We start from the raw sequence: 22,064 nt of genomic DNA, 5'->3' as shown, positions 1-22,064 counted from the left end.
GACACACATGTATAAATTTCAAGGCTGACTGCCATAAGATGTCAGAAGTAAAAACGGCTGCAAGGTGAGATTATGGGTAATTCTGAAATGGAGTAAGAGCATTTGGGTGCACTATTCATGGGATGTTTGAGGGAGGCAACAAAAGTGTGAAAAAATGATCAAGCCAAGCCCTGAGCCTTTGTCACCATCACCTGTACTGTCTTTTTTGTTAAACTATTTTTCAAACTATTTTCCGTGCCAATGTGCTTCTCAATCTCCTTGTATGTGCACAGGTAAGCACATCTGCAAGCAAACCTCACCCCAGCCTGCCAGAGAGCTGGGACAGGAGGTGCTGGGGTCAGACTTCTGCAGAGACAGAGGGCCCAGCAGACAGGTACTAGACACCTGAAATGGGATTTTTCCTGAGCACTGATAAACAGGACACAGCTATTCCTGCCATGCATGTCACCATGGGATGCTCGAAAATCCCCATGCTTCCATGGCTAACCCATGTGCCTCTGTGTACCAGGATTTGCCATGCAGCCTCCCAGCAGGCAGCTCTGGAGCCAGAGCCAGCACCCAGCCTCTCCCCGCTGCTGGAAGCCACTTCCCAAGCTCCCCAGACCCGTGGCAGCTGCCAGGACAGCCCCATCGCTGCCTGGGCTTCCCAGGACACAGGGCTGGCAAGGGAAGGCTCTGCTGCTGCAGCAGACCACGGTATTTTTAGAGAGCCCTGTGAGGAATGCAGAGAGCTCCATCCCTCAGCAGCAGGCGGTGTGAGCAGCACTCCAGCGTGCTGGAGCAGCACCAGCCAGCCCTGCTCCTGCCAGGAGGGGTGCCAGCTCTGTCACAGCCCGTGAGCACGGACAGAGCGCGGCTGTGACTGAACTCAACCCCCTCTGCACCCTCCAGCGCCCCTCAGCTCAGCCTGGCACATCCCAAGGGCTCATTCCTTCCAGGAAGCCTCTGCACGAGCCAATGAAAATGTTTAAAGGCTTCACATGCTCTCTTCTTAATACCTTCCCTGTGGTCAAAGCATAAAAACTACATTGGTTTTCTCCACTAACTGAAATAAAACAGATCCACTGCAAAAGCCTGTCAGGAGCTGGCAGCCCTCTGAGTGCCAGCTTGCTTGGAGGACTGGCGCTTATCTTTCACTACCTCAGCAAGTTTCCTTCCAGTCATAACAGAGGCTGAAAAAAATCAGGCTCCAGCATCCCAGAATCCAAACACTCAGCCTGTTAGCATTTTTTCTCCAACAGTGTTGCACTCTGTCCCCTTGAAGAAATGTAAATCCAGAGGTACAAAACTGCCTTCAAATGAAAAATTATTCAAGCAACTGAGACTCCCCCTACAAGTGAGAAGCAACAAAGAGATAAAGACGCAGCAGATGCAGCGCTTCCCTTCCTGTCTCTCTGAGTTCAGGTCCTCATGAATCACAGCTCTTTTCTTCACTTTGGGTAGCTCCAGCATAGATTGAGAGCACCTACAAGCCTGAGCACTGAAATCCAGCTGTAATGTCCAGTCATCAACAGCTGAGCAGTCCCAATCCAAATAGCAGACACATCTTTCATAGAAAAAATAGAACCAAACTAATGGCAATCTGCTGCCTAAATCTGAACCTGCAGTATCCAGTGAAGAACAGAACAGCAAGACTGGACTCACAGGTGCACAGTGTCTCACACTCTGCTCCCTGAGTTCTGCTGCTGACCCGACACCCAGGGCCATGGAACTGCACCCATCACCCTGTCCTGGTCTGCACACCACTGCAGGGGAGCTGTGAAGGGCTGCAGCTCTCATCGAGCTACCTGACAGTGAGACATCCCAGGCAGAAAAACCAGCATTATTCAACATGGCAAGCACTGCGTGCACAGCCACTCTGACACACGAGGCCTGTGCCCGAGATAGGGCAGAAGCTAACACCCTGATGTCAGCAGCCACTGAAGTGGGGCACAACATGGAAAGGGCAGCAGGGGAAAGTCCAGCAGCTGAGTCACAAATGGTGAGTAACACATGAGCCAGAGAGCAGCAATAAGCACAAAGTCACTGATGGCTACCAGGAACTGGAACATCACCTCCAGCCACCCCAAAAGTCCCCTCAACACTTCAGAATCCGTGAGACAGGTGCAGAACCCCAGTGCCTGCCATCAGGGCAAGGCAGCATCATCAGCACTGGGATTTGTTTCTGGATGACAGACAGGGATGAGCAGGGCTGCAAGAACAGCACAATGTTCTCCCCCTGCTCCTGAGCAGCCTGCCATGCTCTCTGGGAAAGCGTACAGGTATTTAAGCAGAGACCAGCGCTCATTCTCCCATTTTCTCCCTCTTCTGCTCTAAGTGCCAGGTTTCCCGTTCTCTGAGGAGCGCAGCAGCACCCAGGGAGAGCAGCAGCACCCCAGGCTGGAGCTGGAGAGCAGCCCACACAAGGGACAGCCAGGGACAGCCAGGGACAGCCAGGGCCTCTGTCCTCTTCACCCTGACAGACACTCACACACACCCCAAAAGGGGACCTGCTTGTGCCCACACCAGTGACACAGATTCTTTCTTACTACAGTACACCACAGAGATGTCAGCAAAGCACTTCTTATAAAGTCTTGGCTTACACAGTCACACAGTGTTTTCCTCCCCAGAAAAGGTACAGAAAGAAACTTGGTCAACAGACAGCATCACACACAACAAATTCAAGGACATCACCATCTAGGAAGGGCTGAGCCTCTCCTACTCACAGGAGCTTGCCAAGCCAAACACCAAAATGCTGGGCTGAAAATAAAGATTCTGCTGCACAACTTTTCCTGGAGTTACATGTCATCCATGCAGCTTCCAGAGGTATGAAGCTCAGTTTCAGGTTCACCCCTAGCCATCTGCAGGAGGCTAAACCTGACCTGCTAATGTGGTGCTGCAATCCTGCTCCCTTAGGAAGTTTCTATTCCTAGGAGGCACAGCAGATAATTCTCGAGATACCTGGACAACCCTAAAAAAGCAAGTTATGCGTGCATGCTGCCTGCAAGAAGGAAATGGGGTGTTACAGCAGGACAGCAGAAACAGAGGGGTTGGTTTTTCAGGCACAGCAACCAGAAGAGAGCCAGGTAAGAACAGGCTGGGAGACCCCACCAGCCCTGGGACCACCCTGCCCTCAGGCTGCAGATGGGACAAGACACCCTTGGAGCCTCACCTGTGTGCTGGTCAGGACAGCAGCCAGGGATGTGGGCACAATTCCAGAGCCAGACTCAACTCTGTGAGGAGAGCAGCACAGGCCACAATACTGCAGAAACCACAGGTACTGCCCCATGCTCCACAAAAAATTGAATTTGGGGAACACAAGCATTTTCTCTCTTGTTAAAAAGGGATCTTAGTTGATAATATCACAGAAGCATTTGATTTTAATAAAACTACTCTGAACTTTTGCAGGAGCTACACTCTTTGTACCACAGAAGCTCCTCACTTATAGGAAGAATTACAATCAATGAAGTCAACACTCAGTCCTTTTATACATCAATAGAATACAGAATAAAGAGCAGCCAGCTGGAAGGGACCTCCACAGATTCCCTGCTCCCACTGCCCAACCCAATCAGGGCTGGCCCATGTCATAGCACGCTGGGCATTGTCCAAAGGCCTCAAACATGGACAAGCCTGGGGCAGGTGTGATCCTCTCAGTCAGGAAATGCTCTCTCTTGTCCAGCCTGACCCTCCCTAGCTGTAGCTTGGAGCCATTCCCTGGTGTCCTGGCCCTGGATCCCAGGTAGAACACCTACAGTGGGACCTTCTCCTCTCATGAAGATCTGGTTCCGCTGTGTGTAATAGCCCCAGAATAGGGTTCTGTGCCATCCCATCCTGCTCCCACCTAGACGAGGTTTGCCCTCTCGATGCCAGGGCACATGCTCGCTCCAGCCAAGCCAGCACCCAGGTCCCTTCAGGCCCTTTCTGCAGGTCTGCGCTCCACCCGCTCCTCTCCCCGCTCAGACTTGTTCCCAGCACCATTTCCCCTTGTGCACCGATGCATTTTCATCAGTGGATATGGTTCAGTCAGGTGGCTGAAGCTAAAACACGACCGCTGCCTTCAGCAGCTCCTGCTCGGCGTTCGGCCAAGGTCCCGGTCCCGCCCAGGGGCCCGCCCAAGGTCCTGGTCCCGGTGCCGCCCAGGGTCCCCTCCCCGGTCCCGGCACAGCCCCGAGGGCGCGGCCGCCTGGGGGCGTGGCCAGAGCGGCCGCAGCCAATGGGAGCCGCCGGCGGTGATGTAATGCTCAGCAGGCCCCGCCCCGCCCGCCCGGCCCCGCCCGCGCTGCCCCGGGACCGGCCCGGTTCTTGTCCCGGTTCTGGTCCCGGTTCCGCACGGGCCGCGGGGCGCCAGGGAGGGCCTGAGGCCGCTGTCCCCGAACGGGGAGCAGGCGGGCAGGGCGTGCGGGGATGGCGCGGCCAGCGCGGGCCGTCCTGCCGCCCCACGACCGCTCCGGTACCGGCGGCACCGTCCCGAACTGTGCCCGTTTCGGTCAGCGGGCACCGACACCCCCGGCTCACTGCCAGCCCGCTCCTCCCTGCACTGTCTGCACAGCCCCACCTCTGCTGCAGCGAGTGCATCACTCACGGACGGTAAAACAATCTTTAAAAAAAAAAAAAAAAAAGAAAAAAAAAACAAAAAACGAAGCCATTACATTTGAAAACCCACACCGGAGCACGGCACTCGGAGCAAGCAGGACAGAATGTCACACGTAGGGAGTACCAGAGCACAGGCAGAACACCCTGTCTCACTCCACAACCACGCGTGCACCCATTCCAGATTGTCATGTCTCATTGTTTCCACAGTGCCACCTCATCCAGCACCCGGCAGACACTGCCATAATGAAAGATCGGGATTGCATCACCGGGGAGAGGTCTGCAAACGCTTTTTCCACAAGTAACGCTATCTCCCTGCGAGGGATAGCGAGTGAGAGCCTGCTCACACACTGCGCTGACAGGACTGAGCTGTCAGGAAAAAGGGCTTTCTGCTCTGGGACGCTCAGAAAGCAAAGCTTGATTTGTTATCCCCAATAAATTTCACGTTAGGACGTCTGCAGTGAGAGAGTTTACTCCGGAGAGCAGATCAGCCCAAACGATTATGACAGCAGAGAGTCTGATGTCATGCAGCTCAGGGAACAAAAGCCTGGGCCAGGAACAAGCTGGGGGCTAATTGAGCCACAGATCCACACGTGAAATCCGAAGACACACCAGGATTTCACCGCAGGATCAGCCGCAGCTGAGGCCGCTCCCAGTCACACACAAGCCCGTGCAGCCTCGATGAGGGAAGGCTTCAGCCCCAGCTCACCCAGATCACCCAGCACTGTGTTCTGCGGCCCCAGTGCCCCATTCCTCAACCTGTGCTGGCACAGCAGAGCTCTGCCCTCCACAGAGGCAACCCGAAGCCATAAGACAATCATTTAGCCACGCTGAAATCTCAATTGATTTCATTTGTCTGTGAGGGGGAAATGAAATCCAAAGAAAACACACAAATATTACTTGTAAACCCTGTGTCCCTTTGTCTCAAAATGATCAGTACTAAATAAAACACACTGAAAATATGACACAAACAAACCAGCTTTGTTCTCCAGCACAGGCCCCGTCAGTGCAGAGCCAGAGGTACAGCACTTCAGGTATGGAATATATTGTGAAGGACAGAGCCAGAGCTTCACACTTCTTTAAAAAAATGGAAAAAGGAAACTTTTTTTTTTTAATGTTAAAGCTACATTTGTAACCAATCTGCAGAGCCTCACCAGACAAGGCACATTCTGACCACACCAGGCTAGCGCTCGGCTCACACTAAACCAAACCGTGACAGCTCTCAGCGAGCAAAGGTGAAGAACTGCAGGGAATCCCTGACCTTACTCTGCCCTCCAAATTTACATCAGAACAAACGACTCTCTCACCATCACCGGCGTTCGCACTGCCCTTTTCGCAGTGGTGGACAAAGCAGACAAACGCCTGCGCTCAGCCCCTGACTCGGCTCAGAACAGCCCCATCAGCACTTGTGCCGCAGCGCTGGAGCGAGCACGCTGTCTGGCTGTCAGCACCTGCCACGGCTGCACAGCCTGCCCGGCCAGGGCAGGGGCACTGTGCCAGCACACGGCAGAAACCAGTTTGTGCACACAGCCCCCAGCAAGAAAAACAGAGCCCAGCAACGAGCGGAAAAAAGGGTATGTCCCAAACAACGCGATCTAGTCTCTTGTGCCAGTACACGCACTGAGCGGTGGGTGTGGGCAGGACGAGCCAAGAAACAAGCCTGTGTGAGCTGACTGCTTGATCCTGATTGCAGACGACAAAGCAAAGCAAAAGCGAGGATTCGAAAGCCGATGAGCCCGGCTAACTGGCTCAAGTAACCGGCCACCTCGGCAGCAGGGACCCTCCGCACTGCCCAGGGAACGCCGAGAGCTATCCAGTCACTTTCCAGTCCATTCCCAGGGAGAAAGAGCTACGAAACGCGCTGAACGCCGGGGCCACTCCCTGCTCCACAGCAGCAACAGCTGGCCGTCACAGCAGCCTGCGGCACACACCGCTGCCTGCTCCAGCCGAGACGCTCCGGGCCCGAGGAACGGCAGGGCCAAGGGCCGCCCTTCTCCGCGCCTCCCGGGAGCGCGGCGGACCCCGCTCTGGGGCCTGGCTGTCCCGGGGACAGGTGGCAGAGGACCGGGGATGGCGGGGGAAGGCGGGGGGGAGGCGGGACCGGCGGCCGGCGGGCCCCGCCCGGGCTCCCCCGCAGCCCAGCTCCGGGAGCCGGCCCGGCACTGACCTCCTCGCGCCGCTTCTGCCAGCGGCCGCACGGCGACTCCTCCAGGATCTCGGACTCGTCCTCGCTCTCCTCCTCCTCCTCCTCTGGGGGCGCCGCGGAAGTCACCGGCGCAGACACCGAGGTCATCCCCGGGCCAGACGAGGCGGGCTCCGGCTTGGGGTCGGAGCCGCTGCTGGGCACCTGCTTGGACTCGCCCTCCGACATGCTGCGGTCGCACACGCTGCGGGAGAGGCGCGGTCCGTGAGGCGCGGCGGGGCGCCAGGCCGGGCCGGGCCCGCCGGGCGGACCGGGCCGCGCCCGCCGGGCCTGTCAGCCGGGGCCGCGCCCCAGGCCTGCCAGCGGCGCCCGACCTAGCCAGTCCCGGGGCGAGGCGGGGGGTGAGGGGAGGGAGCCACGCACTTACCGGGCCCGCGGTACCTCCCGGTCCCGAGCACGTCCCCGCCGCAACCGCCGCGCTGCGTAACGCGCCGTGCGGGGTGGGGCCTCGGCCGCAGCCAATCAGCGCCGCGAGCGGCGCGTCAGCACCCGCCAATGGCCGGCGGGCGGGGCTCGGCGGGGCGTCACACGGCAGGGGGCGCCCTGCGCGAAGGGCCGTGAAGGATCGTGAACAGGGCCGGGCAGCCCCCGGCAGTAGCCAATGAGATGGCGCGACGGGGCCCTCAGGGTCGCTGATTGGTCGGTGGGCGGGACACAGTCTATATAAGGGGCTGTGTGCGCGAGGGCCCCTCATGTAGAGGGGCAGGGCGGTAATTGTGGTGGTTGTGAGTGTGCGCGGCTTTATCTGTGCGAGCGGGCGCCGGCGGCACCGGCTGGCGGTGGCAGCGCCGGTCCCAAGTCCGCTGTTCTCCCGGAGGAGCCTCAGTGCAGGTCGAAGCTACCGGCGGGCCGTGTAGGTAGTCCCGGGGCGGAGCGGGCCGCGGTGCCGCTCTAGCCGTGCCTCTATGGTCGGCGCTTCCGGCGGGCGAGCTTCCGGCCGCGCGACTTCCGGTCGCCGCCCGCCGGTGCGAGGTCCCGCCACCCCCGCAGTCCGCCCGCGCCCCCCGGTCCGGTCCGGTCGCCGCCGACCGAGGCCGCCGCGGCCGCAATGGGCGCCTACTTGTCGCAGCCCAACACGGTGAAGAGCTCCGGGGACGGCGCCGGGCTCGGGCCGCGCCCGCTGCACTTCGGGTTCAGCGCCATGCAGGGATGGCGCGTCTCCATGGAGGTGAGGGGGTGAGGCTGGCGGGGCGGCCGCGGCCGCGCCCGGCACTCCCCGGGCCCTGCGCCCGCACGTCCCGACGGCGCCGGATGGCGAGGAGGCCCGGGGGCTCTCGGTCACCCCCTCCCTCCCGAGGCCGGGAGGGGCGTTCTGCCTTTGCCGGTGCCGCCCCAGCCTTTCCCGAATCCCGCACGGCAGCCGCGTGTTCCGGCTCCTGCGGGGAGCGGCCCCGGCTCCTGGGGGACGTGTGCGGCTGGATGAATCCCTGCGAGAAATGAGGAACTCGGGGTGAAAAAACGAAGGAAAGGAGCGTTTGGTGCTTGGGGTGAAGCACTGAGTGAAAGCAAGTGGGGAATTCTCAGGGAAAATGCCTGGTTTTCTCCCCTGAAATGAAGTGTCGGTGTCTTCCTGTGCTTCCTCCCTGTTTTTATTTGCTTGCAGGAAAATCAGTAGGAAGAATTCTCGTGGCTGCTCTCAGTCTCCCGTTGGCAGTCCTGGCTTTGCTGGGCTCTTGGGCAGATGAGCTGCCCCCAGACCACACCTGGCTGAGGATCCAGGTGTTTGCCCGCCTTCCCCAGTGCGGGAGGCTGCAGGAGCTGCTCTTAAAGCTCTTGGTTGGTGTGAGGGCAGTGTGGGGCTGCTGGCTCTGTAAACTTCAGACCCTCTGTGAGTACCAGTAATGTGCTGGCTTGTTTTCCCTCCTGGGCAGCCAGTAAGCAGGTGAATTTGGTAAGGATTAACCCTGGTCCCTGCAGCCACCCCAGGTGCATCTCTCAGTGTTTGGTTTGTAGCTCTGTGGCTGGTTGGAGAGGATGTCCTGTTCAGGCTCTCAGATGTTGAGTTTTTGCTGATACAGGTTTGTAAGCCATTTTGCAGACACTTCACCACGTCTTGGAGTGGACAGGTGACAAATGAGTGACCAGAGGTGTTTCCTCCTTCCTGCATGTGAAACCCTGGGATTTGGTTCTTGGGGTAGAAGGTGCAGAACTGGTGAATTCACTGGTGCAGAATTCACTGAGTACACGTGTGGAGCTGGCTGACAGTGCCTGAGCTGGTGCTGGCCCGTGGAGGGGGGCCCTGCTGGCACAGGGACGTGGCTGGAGCGCTGGGGGTAATCTCAAAGGCGATTAACGCGTGTGTCAGCAGATAATGCAGGCATGGCCTTGGCATCCCTTTGCACAGAGCTGGGATGTGTGAGGGAGAGCAAAAACACCCAGATTTGTGGTGCTGGTGGGCTCACCCAGCCCTCCCACAGCTCTACCCTCCCTCACCTGGGGGCTGTCACTGAGCAGAGCCTGGGCGAGGCCCCAGCTGCGGGTGTGGGTTCTGCACCACCCAAAATCTCTGTTTTATCCGTGCTGGCAGAGGCAGCACTGAGGCCAATGTGCATGATTTAGTTGAGTTATCCCAAGAAACAAGCATATGGCAGCAATTGAACCTGCTGCAGATTGCTTCTGAGCCTGATGGGAGAGAGATATGTCTTTTGCACACAGCTGAGCAGTTCGTTTTTCTTGCATTCCAGCACTCTGTGTTCTGCTCTGTCTTATCTTGTTGTGGGTTTTTTTTGTTCTGTTTTCTTCGTGTTCAGTTGTACTTTTGCTCTTCTGCAAGGCTTGGAGAAAGTCCTGAGCAGATGTTTGTGCTTGATGCTGTGGTTCTGTGTGTTGGTGAAGCCAGTCAGAGTGTGCACCTAGAAAGGCAGATATTTTGGGGTAAAGGAGCTTTTTGTCACCTTGTTCTCGGGTTTTAGGAGCCTCTAGGTGAGGTTCTGGCTCTGAAGAAATGCTGTGATTTAGTGCAGAGAGGTTCTTTGAGAGTAAGGAAATGTTTGGGGCAGATGGAGGACCCCAAGGACAAGGATACAAAAAAAAAAAAAGGTAGTACTAGTTACTAGAAGCAACAAAGGAAAGGGCTGAAGTCAGTTTTTAGGAGTGCTCTGGGGTATAGTGGGAGGCACAGGATGTGGCTTTTCCAAACTTTTGTTTTGACTGCCCCCACAGCGAGATACCAACTGCCCCAGCTGGCAGCTTCGTTCCTCTCCCAGGCTTGGAGCAAAAGCCCTTGCTTGAAAGATTGCAAGAGTGTAGTTCAAAATAGGGAGATTTGTTAAAGAACTCTCAGGTTAATTTATTGATTTGCTTACTCATTTCAGCTGAATTGGGTGTTTGATGTTTCAGACAGTTTTTCACCACTGGTGTAGTAACCACTCAGCTGGCTGGGGAGAGTGAGGGATCCCAGAAGGCTGGAGAGCAGAGAGTGGGCTTTTGGGACCACTGTGAGCTCTTGCAGCACACGAGATGACAGTGAGAGGACAGTCAGTGAGGGGACAGTCAGTGAGAGGACAGTCAGTGAGGGGACAGTGACTGCAGCTCCCCGAGCAGGGCAGGGGCTGGCAGAGTGCAGGTGTCTCTGCTCTGCTGTTGGCAGTGCCAGGACGGGGCTGTCCCTGTGTGCAGAGCCAGCCCCATGCAGCCCTCCCTGCCCCTGTGCCCACTTGGGGTGGGGCTCAGGGAGGGGGCACGTCAGGGCAGGCTGCAGAGGGGCTCAGCAAGGGCAGCTCAGAGTGTTTTTGGTGCCAGTGTGGGTTTCCTCCCCAGCAGCATTTGCATCTCTTTAATTACTCTGCTGTTTGGTCAGCTGGGACTTACCCCAGTTATTGTGTTGAGGGTTCACTGTCTCACTGGCTTCTGTGAATGTCAGAACAGTGAGCACTAAAATGCTGCTTCTTCCTTTATCCCAGTTTTCATTTGCCCTCTCCAGTGAGGGCTGGTGAGGTTTCCTGCATTGCCATTGGGTCCTTGCTCATTTTGAACTCAGATGGTCGCTTGCCCGTTCAGAAGCTGTTTTGGTGCCAGTGCCAGCAGTTCCATTGCAGAGTGCCACATCAACCCAGAACCTCACTGTTCCTGTTTCTTGAGCAAGGAACAAAATTTTGTTTTCACAAGATACTGGAACTTTGGAGAGTGAAGAGACTTTATCTGAGGAGTCATTCATAAAAAAGCAATAGAGCTCGGTGGCTGCTGAGCTGTGATCTAGTTCTGTGCATGTGTAAATGTTGGAATATTGCTGGCAGCATGGACACATCCAGATATTTGAGGCTGCTGTTTTGGAGTAAGCATAGTGTTCTGGGGCAATGGCAGCACCTTCAAGGTAATGAACCACAGAAGGGATCCCGTTGTTGAACACATCACAGGAGGCACAAGTGTGGGATGTGTCAGGTGGTGAGGGCTGGGCTTGGAATGTCAGGAGGTTAGCTGGGCAGGGGAAGGCTTGGGAGCAAGGCTCAGCCTGGCCATCTGTTCCAGCTCTGCCCTGCAGTACCAGGGTGGGTTTGCTTGCCCAGGGGGAAAGGAGCTCAGGCTGTAAAATCATGGGGGTGCCTTCCTCAAAGCTGGCTGTTCCTGCAGAGAAAGGCTGTGCACTGCACGTGGATTGTGTTATTGACCTTTGTGCTTTGTCCAGAGGTGGGAATGGAGCTGGGGAAGGGTCTGAGGAGGGCTGGGGGAGTTGGGGAAGGTTCAGCCTGGAGAAAAGGAGGATTGGGGGACAGGAGAGTGCAGCCAGGTGGGGTCACACTTGTCCCCCAGGAAACCAGGATGGGAGAAGAGGAAACAGTCCAAGGCTGTGCTAGGGGCAGGTTCAGGCTCACTGTTGTGAGCAATTTCTTCATGGAGAGGTTTGAGCAGCCCTGGCACAGGCTGGCCCATCCCCAGAGGGGTTTAAAAGCAGTGAAGGTGTGGTACCTGGGGCATGGGACAGCACTTTGGGTTGGCAGTGGTTGGGCTCAGTGGTCTCAGAGGGCTTTTCCCACCCAAACAAACTCGTGTTTCTGTGGTTTTCTGTGGGTCTAATGCAATCCCTGTCATTCCAGGCCTTTGCTCTCTCTTTCAGGATGCCCACAACTGCATTCCCGAGCTGGACAGCGAAACAGCCATGTTCTCTGTCTACGATGGACACGGAGGTAACTGCATCTGCCTTGCTCTGTCCTGTTCTGCTGGGGGACCCTCTGGGCTGTCTGTGCCTGCTGGGGCATCCATCTGGTGTTAGCAATTCTGCTCCTTGATGGGGAGCATTTTCTTGGCTAGATACCATCAACAGAGGTTCTGAACCTCTGAGGGGCCCTGGAAGGGAGGTCAGGCTTTGATCTGAAATTGAAATCAGATTTGTATTCCATCTTTGATACCTGTTGAGAGTTGATGTTTTTGTGGTGGATAAGCTGGGCAGGAGTGTCACAGGAAAAAAAAGTGGTTAGAAAAATCACCTGACTCTAGGCAGTGTGTTCTAGTGGTCACCCAAGGAAAGAGGGAAAATCAAAACAGGCAGATCCATTCCCTGTAAGGGTTCCTCAAACTGGAGACTGCAGCTTTTCCATCTTGGAGACATGCTGCAGTCTTCTGGGTGAACTAACTCTTCACAAATTTGTCTGATTGCATTTTAAGGAAGTTTCTATGTTTGGTGATTGTTTGCTCTGTGCATTTTACATAGAATTATTATTTCAAAAATATATGGTTAAATCTGCTGCCTGATAATTTCACTGTAGTATCCATGACACAAGGAATGAGTGAATAATCAACTTTGGTAGTACTTTTCACTTTTACTGTTTTGGACTCCATGTATTTTTCCAGTCAGGGGAGTCCTAGCCTTGTCTCCACCTGTATGACTGAATATTCTGAATATTGGTATTAAATATTATTGCTAATATTACAGAATTTCCTCTGCCAATATAAGAGCTCAAGATTCTGCTGTTAAATCTTGCAAATTATTTTAATTTTCATCATCCTGAGTGATCCCTCAAGTTTCACTGACCTCTTTTCCTGCTAATTTATGTAGATGTTGAACAACACATCTTTTCAAAGAGCTCAAACTGCTCCTCTCTAACCTCCCTGCTTTTCTTGGGGCAGCTTAGTATGGAAAACATTTGATGGTTTATTTGAAAATGTGTGTGCAGGAGAAGTAAACTGCCTGTTTGCTGCCCTGTAAGAGTGTCCAGTTTGTATCTGTCACTGCTGTCCATATAGCAAGTAAATTCTAAAGATGTCATCTCAGTCTGAAGAAAGTATTTCATGTCCTGAATGTTTTTTTTCCTGAAGTTTACCCTAGAGTGTGCAGAGAGCCATGTGGAGCAGTCCCTGGTCTCCTGAAGGTCTCTGAGAACCTGGGGAGGGTGGGTTGGTGCTGAGGGGCAGAGAATGACAGGGAAATGGGTGTAGGGATCAGGAGCTGCTCACCTCAGAAACTGTGAAATAAAGATAAGGAGCATCTACCAAAAACGAGTCAAGAGGGAATAGTATCAAACCATCTGCTCTGAGCTCCGTGTGTTGGTGCCTCAGCTGCCAAGGCCTCACTCCATGTGCTGGATTTCAGACTTTGGGCACTCATGGCATCCCTGTTAGGACATTAAGTGTTGTGTTTGGGGTTCTTAAATACCACAGGGAAGATTCAAGATAGACAGTTGGAGTGGCCAAGCACTGACATCAGTTTCTAGCTCATATTTTACATTTCTGATTGAATCTCTGCAGCTCTTCCTAGACAAACCCTATCAAGAAGGATATGGATATAGTTGAATCTGACTTAGAAGAACAGCTTTTGCCCATCCTCTATTACTGTGTGATTTTATTGATGTGTTTGTTCTTCAGTTTGAAACAATTTCTCAGGTCTCTTCCATGTAAGAGTAAGATTTTGGGTGGGAACCTTGATAAGTGTTATTAGCTGGCAGTGCAAAAACTGAATTCAGCTTCTGTATACCTTACTCATCTCTCAGCCTGAAATTCTCCAGATAGGTTGGGAAAAGTTTTTATTACTGTGTTATTTGAAAAAGGGTGAGTTTGGGGTGGTTTTTTTTTACCTATTAGCGTTTTCCATTTAATTCATCAGTTTTTCTCTTACGTTTCCCTCTTGTGGACAACACTTCCAGTGTTTGAAAGATACTGCTGGGCCAGATTTTGCCTTCCCCAGCTTTCTATGTGCTCTGGTCTCCCTGCCCCCAGATTCTGGAGGATAATTGGGCACTCTGCCCCTTGGGAGGGGGGCAGGGAGTGTTTGATCAGTCTCTGTTGCTGTCTGCTTGTGTTTTAGCCTTTCTTTTAATAACGTGTCTTCATTGGCACATATCTTGCATTGCTCATCTATCTTGAGGTTTGTTTCTCTCCCTTTGCTTATTTGCCTTTTCACTTCTAAAATTAATTTTTTTTTAAATACTGTTACTGTTTTAAACTTCTCTAGACTCAAGGGTTTCCTGCCTGTTGCTCTTGCAGTCCATTCCCTGGTTCCACGAGAGGTGGGCAAGTGTCTGGGTGGTGCTTGTTGGCCCCTGGGGTTAAACCACAACAACATTCCTTTCTTGGCAGAGCATGTCAGAGGGGATCTGTACCTCTTAACAGCTGCAGGTCACAGTGCTGGTTCAGGTGTTCCCAAGATGAGTTTACCTGACCCACACCATCCTCTTTTCTTGTGCTGTTCCTGTTAGAGGCTGGTGCTGGCCCTGCTGTTTGCTGGGCTCTGCAGGGATCAGTGGTGTTTGACTGGGAGCTCTGTTATTGAAATGCTGACCTTGAGCTCTGCTCTGGGGCCATCCCTGTCCTTCAGGTTCCATCTCAAGGAGACTGCTAACAGTTTTTCAACTTCCTCCAAGAGTTTTTTGTTTTTGGAGCAAACAGAATGGTCAAGGCCTCACGACCCTCACAGGCAAGACTTTCTTCCTAATATCCCATCTAACCCTGCTGTGTGTCAGTGTGGAACCATTCCCCTTTTGCTGTCACTCCAGGCCCTTGTCAGAGGTTTTCTGCAGGACCAGACCCAGGCTCTGGTTGTACCTACAGCCACGGGAAAGCCCCAGGTGCAGGCAGGCTCTGCTTGTACCTACAGCCACAGGTGCAGGCAGGCTCTGGCATGCTGTGCCCAGCCACCCACACTGCTGCTTCTTTGTGCTGTGACAGGGAATGATTGGTCCAGCACAGCTTCAAGATGTTCCTGGACCCTGCAGTGGGACTCTCCACCTGCCTGCAGCTTGCCCTGCTCCTCTCACTTTCTGTGCAGTCATTTCATTTGTTTCTCAGTTTCTGGCTCTAATTTTTCTTCTTTGTGAGGTGTGAGGCACGTTCCTGTGTCCTACACTGTTCTGTGCTCATATAAAAACTTCAGTGACTAGTCTGATCTCTTACAACTCACACTGCTCTTTCCTGCCCTATTCAGGATAAACTACAGAAACTCATCATCCCTCTCTTTACTCTTCCTTCTCTCCTAATAGCACATTCAGGATCTAAGCAGATGCCTCCCCTGCCCTATTCCACACCTGACACCATTACTTACCAAGCTGGGGGAGTTTCTGGCTTTTAAAAATCTCTCAGCTGCTCTAGGATGAGCACTTGACCTGAGCTGTCCCTCAGTAGTGATTGTGCCCTGTGCTCCCAGCACAGTGTTCTGGCTGCTGTTCATCTTGCTGTGCTCTTCCTGCCCTGTCTCCTGGGAGGTTCCTCTCTGTCTCTGGGATCTCCCTGCCTTTGGTCTGGAACACACACCAGAAGGCAGAACATTTTTTATGAGCCCACTCACATTGTTAGTGCTCCAACAGAACCTGCAGTGAGCAAAAGCTTCCCTTTCCTTCTGCTTTCACTAACATGGGAATTTAAAGATTTCCAGGTAGGCTGGACCTAAAGAGTCAGCCTAAATGTCACTGTGGGCCTAGATTCTCTCTCAGGAAGTTCACAGCATTGGCCAAACCTGGTGGTTCGAAGCTCTGAGGTTTGCCAGGGCCATCTGCACATCCTGCTGGGAAGGTGTGAGCAGGATCCCACACTCAGCTGCTGTGTCACTGTTCTGTGTCTGGAGCAGCTCTGGTCGTGTCCCAGGATTTATCTCAGGAATTCAGTTGCTCAAGAGCAGGTTCTGTCTCAAAGGATCAGCCTGTTTAAACAGTTTCTGCTCTTTTTCAGGAGAAGAAGTTGCCCTGTACTGTGCCAAGTACCTTCCTGACATCATCAAAGACCAGAAGGCCTACAAGGAAGGGAAATTGCAAAAGGTGAGGAGCCAGTTCTGCCCTGGACTGAGTGAGTTCCAACACAGAGCAGAGCCCTTGTGTCAGTGCCCAGGGAGGTGATGGAGTCCCCACTCTTGGAGCTGTCCAGGACCTGTCTGGCAATAGTCCTGGGCAGCTGGCTGGGGTGTCCCTGCTGGAGCAGGGCACTGGATCAGGAGAACCCTGCAGGTCCCTGCAGGCTGCAGCCATGCTGTGATTAGTCACAGGGGCAAGCTGCAAGAGACTGGATGGCACAGCATGGCAGGCAGGCATCCTGCGGGGAAGGGGAGCTGCCCACTCATGTCTGTGTTCACACACAGGCCCTGGAAGATGCATTCTTGGCCATTGATGCCAAGCTCACCACAGAGGAGGTGATTAAGGAGCTCTCCCAAATGGCTGGGCGGCCACAGGACGATGAAGACGAGAAGGAGAAGGTTGCTGATGAAGATGATGGTAAGTCATGATGCTCAACAGACAAGGCTGCAGCTCCAGGACAGGGATGTAGAGCAGCAAGGTCACATCTCCTTGGGCACAAGGTTTTCTGTCCCAGTTTCTCAGTTAAACTTTGAGTTGAGCTGCTGCCCCTTAGCATTGTCCATGGCTTTGGGCTGGTGCCAGGGGAGCCCTTACCCATGTGTGAGCATAATGCTATGGATAACAAAACAGCCTGTCACCATTTTACAGCGCTTCCTCCATGGGTTGCAGGGTTCCAGGATACGTCAGGAACTCTGAGCTGGGCTCAGTTGTGGAAGGGAAATGATGTGGTGTGCTGTGCTCAGCTCTTCCTGGCTGGTGGCAACCAGCAGCTGCAGATAGGATTGAGGCAGATCCTGTTCTGCACAGAAGCAAGTGTTCCACCAGCAAGTGGCTGCCAGCCCAGGAGGTGTTTCCTGGGGTGGAATCCTGTGCTGCTGTCACTGAGTACCTTGTGACCAGCCTTGAGGCAGATGCAAGGTGACCATGTCACCTTGAACAATGTGTCAATCTGGAAATGTTGAATTTGTTGTTTCTTTTTCTCCAACTGACAGGGATGAAGTGGGTGGCTCGGTAGTTGGGTTTTCTTTCTTTTTGTTCTGTATTTTCAGGAGCATTTGGGCTACCTGTATTTGTTTTCCTTCTGGGATTAAATAGTAAAGCAAACTGTAAGCAAGATGTCAGTAGGGAAGCAGTGGTCTCTGGCCCATGGTCACTGGGGAAGGGCAGCCCACTCCCTGTCTAGCCCCACTTGGGAGGTGGCTAAAGCTGTGCTCTCACCTGCTGTACCTGTCCAGATCACAGCTGGTGGGGATCCCTGGGGTATTTCGAGCCTGTGGAACAGCTGTTCTTGTTCCCAGCTCCAGCATTAATGACCAGACCTGCACATGGAGGTGGTGACTCTGCTTCCCTGCAGCCCTGGAGCTCGTGCTTGGGACAGTGAGGCTCTGCCCCTGCCACACACTGGATGTGAGCACTGTGCTCCCACCAGCCTTATGCCTGATGTGAACACTCTGTGGTGCTGCCACAGTGGGGGCACTGGCAGGGTGTGCTGTGGTCAGAACTGTGGCCTTGCTGTTCCCATCCTGCTCACCTGCAGCATCTGGGAGCTGTGGGAGGGCAAGGCCTGGCTGTGTGCTTAGTCAGCCTGGGGAGCTCTGCTGGGCTCTGCCAGCAGCAGCCTCAGCTGGGGCAGCTCACCAGAGCACCCAGTGTGCTGGGTGTCCTGCTCTCTCACCCTCTCTGTCCTTGTGCCCTCCCTCTTCCGTTTGCAGTGGATAATGAGGAAGCTGCTCTTCTGCACGAAGAAGCCACAATGACCATCGAGGAGCTTCTCACACGCTATGGACAAAACTGCACCAAGAACCTCAAAGCCAAGTCTGTAGCTGCAGCTGGGGATAACGCTGTGGAGGGGACAGGCAAGCAGCATGATGGGGAGTCAAATATGAATGGAGAGGCTGACCCAGGGGAGCTTCCCGACCACAAGGAGAGGAAGAACGGGAAGCCAGACGAAGAAATCACGGGTATTTCCTCCACCTCAGACAAAGCCAGCGCTGGAGGCAACAGCCCTGCTCTGCAGAAGCCTGAACTAGGCAAAGGTGACGAGGCCGTCACCTCTTCTACTGGGGAGGCCGGGCCCTCCTGCTCCTCCACGGGAAAGCCCCAGCGCACAACCAAATCCAAATTTTTTGAGGACAGTGAGGATGAGTCAGATGAGGTTGAGGAAGAGGAGGAAGACAGTGAGGTAGGAAACAGCACTGGAACAGAGTGGCCTTCTGGCTGGGCAGAATGCATTGCTTATGGTGGTACTTGAGACGAGTCTCTGGCTCATCCTAGGTGTGTTCCTAGGAGCAGGTGTTTCAGGCTGATCCTTCGAGGCCATCCCATGGGAATGTTGGGGAGTGTTGAGCTAACCCCGAAGGACACACCCTCATCCTGCAGCGGCCAGAGCTGATAGCCCTTGGTCCTGCTGCATGCACCATCCCTCCATCCACTGCTGTAGTGATGCCAGCTGCTCTGGTGGTAGCCATCGAGTGTGGGGGACACATGGCAGGTCACCTCACACCCCTGGGGGAACTGACCATTGGTTCCCAGGATGGAGGGACCAGTGGGAGGACAGCACCAAGTGTCCTGTGTGACTCCTGGGGTATCTCTGCTTCCTTGTAGGAATGTAGTGAGGATGAGGACGGTTACAGCAGTGAAGAGGCAGAGAATGAAGAGGAAGAAGATGACACTGAAGAAGCAGAGGAGGATGAGGATGAAGAGGAGGAAATGTTGTTACCGGGCATGGAGGGGAAAGAGGAGGTGCACACCCTGGATTTGTGTTCTGCAGCTTAGTGTGGAGGCAGGGGCACTTGGGAGACTCAGCTAGGGGTTGTTCCTGTTGAGGTGGGGATAGAACACCTTGTGCAGTCTGCTGGGGGTGAGGGAGCTGCTGACAGCCTGGGTTTGTGCAAGAGCTGAGGCGTGGGTCTGGATCTGGACGGCAGGCTGAGATCAAAGAGGCCGATCCTGTGCTGGGCAGAGGTGCTTGGAAGGTGGTGTGGAGGGAGAGCGTGGGCAAGAGCAGGAGGGCTCTGCTGGCACCGCTGCTCCAGAGCACAGCTCAGCTCCTCACCAGGGCTGTGGCTCTTCAGCCCATGTCAGCACAATCAGGGAGCCAGGAGGTCAGGTCAAGGGGACGTGGCTTCCAAGGTGCCAATTCCTCCCTTTGGGGAAATGTCCCAACTTGAATGAGGATGTGCTCAAGCTGGGCTGGGGTTGGAATCAGCACATTAGAGCAGACAGTGCAGACCTGTGGAATGCCAGAGAATCCTGACCCACCTCACCTGAGACTGGGATGGAGGTGTTTCCTAACCCTGCCCCTCAGGGAACACACTCCTGGAGTTTCCCACTTCCCTCAGGCTGTCTCCATTGTTCCACGTGTGCTTATGGGGTGCAGTGCAGCACCCTGGGATCTGGGGCACTTCTGGGGCTGTGCAGTTGGTGCTGGTTCCATTAGTGACCTGACAGGGAGACAGGGACAGAAATCTCACCAGACCCGTGTCCCTCGCAGCCCGGCTCGGACAGCGGCACCACGGCCGTCGTGGCGCTGATCCGCGGCAAGCAGCTGATCGTGGCCAACGCCGGCGACTCGCGCTGCGTCGTGTCGGAGGGCGGCAAGGCCGTGGACATGTCCTACGACCACAAGCCAGAGGATGAGGTGGAGCTGGCCAGGATAAAGAACGCTGGTGGCAAGGTCACCATGGACGGGAGGGTGAACGGCGGCCTCAACCTCTCCAGGGCCATCGGTAAGCGGGGTGCTGGCAGGGCTGCCCTCAGGAGCTGACAGCACTGCCAGCCCTGAGCTTGTGAACAATCCTAACGAGAGGAGTGAAACCTCTTCGGTGTTTGATGGGAGATTTCAGTCTGATTGGAGAACACGGCTGTGAGATAGTCGGACAGCTGTGCAAAGCAGCATCTGACGTGCCAGGGTGTTGTGCTGGGTTTTCAGAAACCACCTCATGTAGACTGTCCAAAAACCAGACTGCTGCCTTTGGAACAGGACTTTTCCTGCTTACTGGGTTATTGAGGAATCTTGGTGTGTTGCTTCCTCAGGACCTGGCTTCATGGCAGTTTGAGCCCCTTTATTTGAGTGTGTACGGAAGGTCCCAAACCACTGAAATCATTATCTTAGTGTAAAGATATAAAAACGCCTCTAGGATGGAAACAAGGAGTTTATCTAGGGAGACACTGGCATTCCCACTTGCTGGTTTGTGGTGGCCCTGGAATCATAGGATGATTCCTGATAAACTGCTAGCCAGAGCTGAGTTTTCTCAAGTGAACTTTGAATCATAAAATGAACTCTGAAGTGGTTTGGGTGGGAAGGGACCTTAAAGCTCAACCAGTTCCAGCCACGGCCATAGGCAGGGACACCTGCATTAGACCAGGTTGTTCCAGGCCCCATCCAGCCTGGTGTTGAACACTTCAGGGATGGGGCAGCCACAGCCTCCTCAGGGGTGCCAGGTGCTGTGTGCTCTTGGCCTGGTGTTGGTTGCTCCAGGAGGTGGGAAAGGGGCACTGGCTTGGAGTAAAGGGAGGCTGAGAGGCAAGACCCCTCTTCCCTTAACATGGAACCTGCAATGGTTCCTCTGCTTCATGGCCCCCTGCCTGATCCCAGGTTGTGGGAGCACTCACTGATCCCACTGGGAATGCCCTGTGGCAGGCAGTGCTGCCTGTGCCTAGACATCTTCCTCCCCACCACAGGGGATCACTTCTACAAGCGGAACAAGAACCTCCCTCCGGAGGAGCAGATGATCTCTGCCTTGCCTGACATCAAAGTGCTGACAATAAACGATGACCACGACTTCATGGTCATTGCCTGTGATGGAATCTGGTGAGTGGTAAGGGAGCCGTTGTGCCGCTGGGGCAGCACTGCTCCAGCCTTTCTGCACAGCTGGCCCTGAGCAAGGCCTGTTGGGCACTGTGGCATGTGTGCTCCCTCTGCCTGCTTTTCTGACATCTCTGCTCTGCAGGAATGTGATGAGCAGCCAGGAAGTGGTGGATTTCATCCAGTCCAAGATCACCCAGAAGGACGAGAATGGAGTCCTGCGGCCACTCTCCTCCATTGTAGAAGAGGTAAGAGGAGCTGTGCTGTGCTCATGTGGCGTTTCTGCAGCTCAGCTTGGTGCCTTGCTTTGCCCTCCCCCAGAGGGGTTCCCTGGGCACTCCAGCCAGTGTGTGCCCTCAGGGGTGCTGTGCAGCCACATTCAGAAACCTGGGGCTGCTGGAGCCATCTCTGTCCCTCTGTTGCCTGCGGGAGCAGCATTTGACTGTTTGACTCCTGCAGAGGTCTGGCCTGGCAGCCCCTGAGCCGCTGCCAGGTGCTGGAATGGGCCCAGTGTGTGTCTGTTCTCTGTCTGACTTGCCCTGTCCCTCCCCAGCTGCTGGATCAGTGCTTGGCTCCAGACACCTCAGGGGATGGCACGGGCTGCGATAACATGACCTGCATCATTATCAGCTTCAAACCCCGCAACACACACCCACCTGCTGAGAGTGGGAAGCGGAAACTGGGGGAGGCGGCGGCACCAGCAGAGGAGAACGGTGGGGACAGCACCAAGAAGGCCAAACTGGAGTAGCAGGGCCCACCTGGGGACTGGGCTGTGCTCACCAGACTCGTTTCTTACCCATGCTGAACTCAAGACTCCAAGTCTTGTCCTTTTTTTAGCCTTAGCAGAGGCCTTGTCTGTCCGTGTCCTGGTCGGGGGGTGGGGCGGGTCTGGTTAGCAAGGGCATGTCACACTGTTCATCCGTAACCATTCCAAAGAGGGAGCGAGGACGGAGCGGCGCCCGGGAGCGCTGAGCGCAGAGTCCGCGCTGAGGAGGGAGGAGGATGTCCCCCCATTGTCTCCATGTGGTTGTTGCCATTTCTGTGCCTGTGAATTTCTGTTTGGAGGGAAGAACTTTTTCACTGTTGAGGTTTTTTTAATCTGCACCCGATTATTTAAGGCCCTTTCTGGTTTTTTTTGTGAAACAATCTGGTGGTGGTGCTGCAGCCACACCGTGTTCAGTTGTACACTTTGAATCAATACTTTTTTCAAACTAAAAGATGAGAAAATAAGGTGTGGTCTTGGTCCTTGGTTCTTTCCTGGAGAGGGGAGGTG

The 22,064-nt window shown here is 54.5% G+C and overlaps 2 protein-coding genes across 5 annotated transcripts in view; one reads left to right on the top strand and one right to left on the bottom strand.

Annotated features, from left to right (window-relative positions):
* Positions 1 to 7,211, bottom strand: part of NRBP1 (nuclear receptor binding protein 1) — a 31,697-nt gene extending 24,486 nt beyond the window's left edge. For both annotated transcript variants that reach the window (XM_033055604.1, XM_033055605.1), the window contains exons 1-2: positions 7,140 to 7,211; positions 6,737 to 6,956 (exon numbers count right to left, since the gene is read on the bottom strand). In XM_033055604.1, coding sequence (XP_032911495.1) covers positions 6,737 to 6,940 — 204 coding nt within the window. In that variant the 5' untranslated portion in view covers positions 6,941 to 6,956; positions 7,140 to 7,211. The remainder of the gene's footprint in view (positions 1 to 6,736; positions 6,957 to 7,139) is intronic.
* A 169-nt stretch (positions 7,212 to 7,380) lies between these two features.
* Positions 7,381 to 22,021, top strand: PPM1G (protein phosphatase, Mg2+/Mn2+ dependent 1G). Of its 3 annotated transcripts, none has more exons than XM_033055684.2 (10): positions 7,381 to 7,625; positions 11,826 to 11,895; positions 15,866 to 15,951; positions 16,269 to 16,401; positions 17,697 to 18,166; positions 18,589 to 18,726; positions 19,478 to 19,712; positions 20,668 to 20,797; positions 20,937 to 21,039; positions 21,345 to 22,021. In XM_033055684.2, the coding sequence occupies exons 2-10, from the start codon at positions 11,868 to 11,870 to the stop codon at positions 21,537 to 21,539; spliced, it is 1,518 nt and encodes a 505-aa protein (XP_032911575.1). In that variant the 5' UTR covers positions 7,381 to 7,625; positions 11,826 to 11,867; the 3' UTR covers positions 21,540 to 22,021. The 3 variants fall into 3 exon arrangements, with proteins under 3 accessions (XP_032911575.1, XP_032911574.1, XP_032911576.1); XM_033055683.2 differs by lacking the exon at positions 7,381 to 7,625 and adding an exon at positions 7,716 to 7,940; XM_033055685.2 differs by lacking the exon at positions 7,381 to 7,625 and adding an exon at positions 10,443 to 11,084.
* The last annotated feature ends 43 nt before the right edge of the window (positions 22,022 to 22,064 follow it).

This window comes from Catharus ustulatus, chromosome 3, assembly GCF_009819885.2.
Source record: "Catharus ustulatus isolate bCatUst1 chromosome 3, bCatUst1.pri.v2, whole genome shotgun sequence".
Classification (NCBI taxonomy): Eukaryota; Metazoa; Chordata; class Aves; order Passeriformes; family Turdidae; genus Catharus; species Catharus ustulatus.
This window is presented reverse-complemented; position numbering and strand designations above follow the sequence as displayed.

What these genes read in the sequence shown, in the direction of transcription:
- PPM1G (XM_033055683.2), top strand. Translation starts at nt 7,821, where the DNA reads ATGGGCGCCTACTTGTCGCAGCCCAACACGGTGAAGAGCTCCGGGGAC. An exon ending in AGGAAGGGAAATTGCAAAAG is followed by an intron (nt 15,952 to 16,268) that starts GTGAGGAGCCAG and finishes GTTCACACACAG; the next exon opens with GCCCTGGAAGATGCATTCTT. An exon ending in GGTTGCTGATGAAGATGATG is followed by an intron (nt 16,402 to 17,696) that starts GTAAGTCATGAT and finishes TTCCGTTTGCAG; the next exon opens with TGGATAATGAGGAAGCTGCT.